We start from the raw sequence: 2,180 nt of genomic DNA, 5'->3' as shown, positions 1-2,180 counted from the left end.
AACACCAGTCTGTTTCAACAACAGCAGTCTGTTTCAACAACACCAGTCTGTTTTAACAACAGCAGTCTGTTTCAACAACACCAGTCTGTTTCAACAACAGCAGTCTGTTTTAACAACAGCAGTCTGTTTCAACAACAGCAGTCTGTTTTAACAACAGCAGTCTGTTTTAACCACAGCAGTCTGTTTCACCAACAGCAGTCTGTTTCAACAACACCAGTCTGTTTCAACAACACCAGTCTGTTTTAACCACAGCAGTCTGTTTTAACAACAGCAGTCTGTTTCACCAACAGCAGTCTATTTCAACAACAGCAGTCTGTTTTAACCACAGCAGTCTGTTTCAACAACAGCAGTCTGTTTCAACAACAGCAGTCTGTCTCAACAACACCAGTCTGTTTCAACAACAGCAGTCTGTTTCAACAACAGCAGTCTGTTTTAACAACAGCAGTCTGTTTCAACAACACCAGTCTGTTTCAACAACACCAGTCTGTTTCAACAACAGCAGTCTGTTTCAACAACAGCAGTCTGTTTTAACAACAGCAGTCTGTTTTAACCACAGCAGTCTGTTTCAACAACAGCAGTCTGTTTCAACAACAGCAGTCTGTTTCAACAACACCAGTCTGTTTCAACAACAGCAGTCTGTTTTAACAACAGCAGTCTTCCTGGCGTTGTTTGTGATCATGATGAATTCAGTTAGGTTTTCTTTATGAGAATATAAATGAGATTGTTTTCTATGCTGAATCATTATCAACTGCTGGAGATCTATCAACTACACCCTCACACACTCCTTTCCAAGGACTCCAGTCTGTCTGTTGACCAGGGTTAGACTGGGACTTTTATATCCATGTTTTAATCCTTCACTAAATGCTTTATTCCATTTACTGGGCCTGATGTTGGACATAGAGCGTGTTATGCTGTCATCTCAATAACAATTGCATTTTCAACACTATCAAAAGGAAGGATACACAAAGGTTTTATTTCCACTATGTCTTTTCTGTCCTGTTTAATTTTAGCATACTGGTACGTATTTTCTTTGTTTTGTTTGGATACATGCAGTCAATAAGAAGACAGAAAAATAACCCTTCCTCATCTTGTTTTCATGTCATTGATCAGTTGAGCCCCTACTCCTCCTTTTGAATATTTCCCAACATTAAGTATTTTCTCTTGATTGCTTTACTGTCTATTTTTGTGGTGTGTGCGTGTGTGTGTGTGCGTAGCCGACAAGCCCATGCGGCCGCGGAACGTGAAGCTGACGTCAGTGGACAAGGGCCTGAGGGTGAGCTGGGAACCTCCCAATGAGCTGGACGGTCGCCCGGTGGACCGGTACACCATCAGCTACGGAAAGTCCATGAGGACACTGCGCTTCATCAAGGTGGACAAGGACAGACGCTCCGAGGTACTGGAGGATGTAGGTAAGACATTGAACAAAAGAGAGATAGAGAGAGAAAGAGAGAGAGAGAGAATGGCAGTGGGAAAGATGGAGAGAAATAAAGTGGGACTGAAGGAGAGTGGGAGAGATAAAATGAGAGAAAGAGAGGGAGAGTAAGAAGGAATGTTAGGGGGTGAGCATGACATGACTGGTGGTGACAGAGAGAGAGAAAGAGAGAGAGTGAGAGAAAGAGGAATGAGGGAGAGAAAGAGAGAGAGGGAGAGAGGGAGGGATGGAGGGAGAGCAAGAAAGAAAGAGAGAGAGTGAGAGAAAGAGGGATGGAGGGAGAGAAAGAAAGAGAGAGAGAAAGAGAGAGAGGGAGAGAAAGAGAGGGAGAGAGGGAGGGATGGAGGGAGGGAGAGAAAGAAAGAAAGAGAGTGAGAGAGAGAAAGAGGGATGGAGGGAGAGAAAGGAAGAGAGAGAGAGAGAGAGAGAGAGAGAGAGAGAGAGAGAGAGAGAGAGAGAGAGAGAGAGAGAGCGAGAGAGAGAGAGAGAGAAGGAGAGAGAAGCAGAGAGAGAGAGAGAGAGGAGAGAGAAGCAGAGGTTTGGCATAAACTACGGAGTGTGTTTCAGAGCCCGGAGTTCTGCACTTTCTGAAGATGAGTGCCGAGAACGAGGAGGGGATCAGCAAACCTGTCTACAGAGCAGAGACGCCAGGAGGTGAGGGGTGTGTGTGTGTGTGTGTGTGTGTGTGTGTGTGTGTGTGTGTGTGTGTGTGTGTGTGTGTGTGTGTGTGTGTGTGTGTGTGTGTGTG

The 2,180-nt window shown here is 44.9% G+C and overlaps 1 protein-coding gene across 1 annotated transcript; it reads left to right on the top strand.

Annotated features, from left to right (window-relative positions):
• Window positions 1-819: 819 nt before the first annotated feature.
• LOC129849751 (fibronectin type III domain-containing protein 1-like) lies at window positions 820-2,086 on the top strand (the record flags this gene model as incomplete). The annotated part of the gene is made up of 2 exons (XM_055916504.1): window positions 820-1,409; window positions 2,000-2,086. Coding segments are annotated over exons 1-2 (271 nt in total), but the record flags the coding sequence as incomplete, so codon positions are not given.
• Between the last annotated feature and the right edge of the window lie 94 nt (window positions 2,087-2,180).

The sequence above is a fragment of the Salvelinus fontinalis genome, unplaced genomic scaffold (assembly GCF_029448725.1).
Source record: "Salvelinus fontinalis isolate EN_2023a unplaced genomic scaffold, ASM2944872v1 scaffold_1646, whole genome shotgun sequence".
NCBI lineage: Eukaryota > Metazoa > Chordata > Actinopteri > Salmoniformes > Salmonidae > Salvelinus > Salvelinus fontinalis.
Note: the sequence above shows the minus strand (reverse complement) of the source record. Positions and strands in the feature narration are given on the sequence as shown.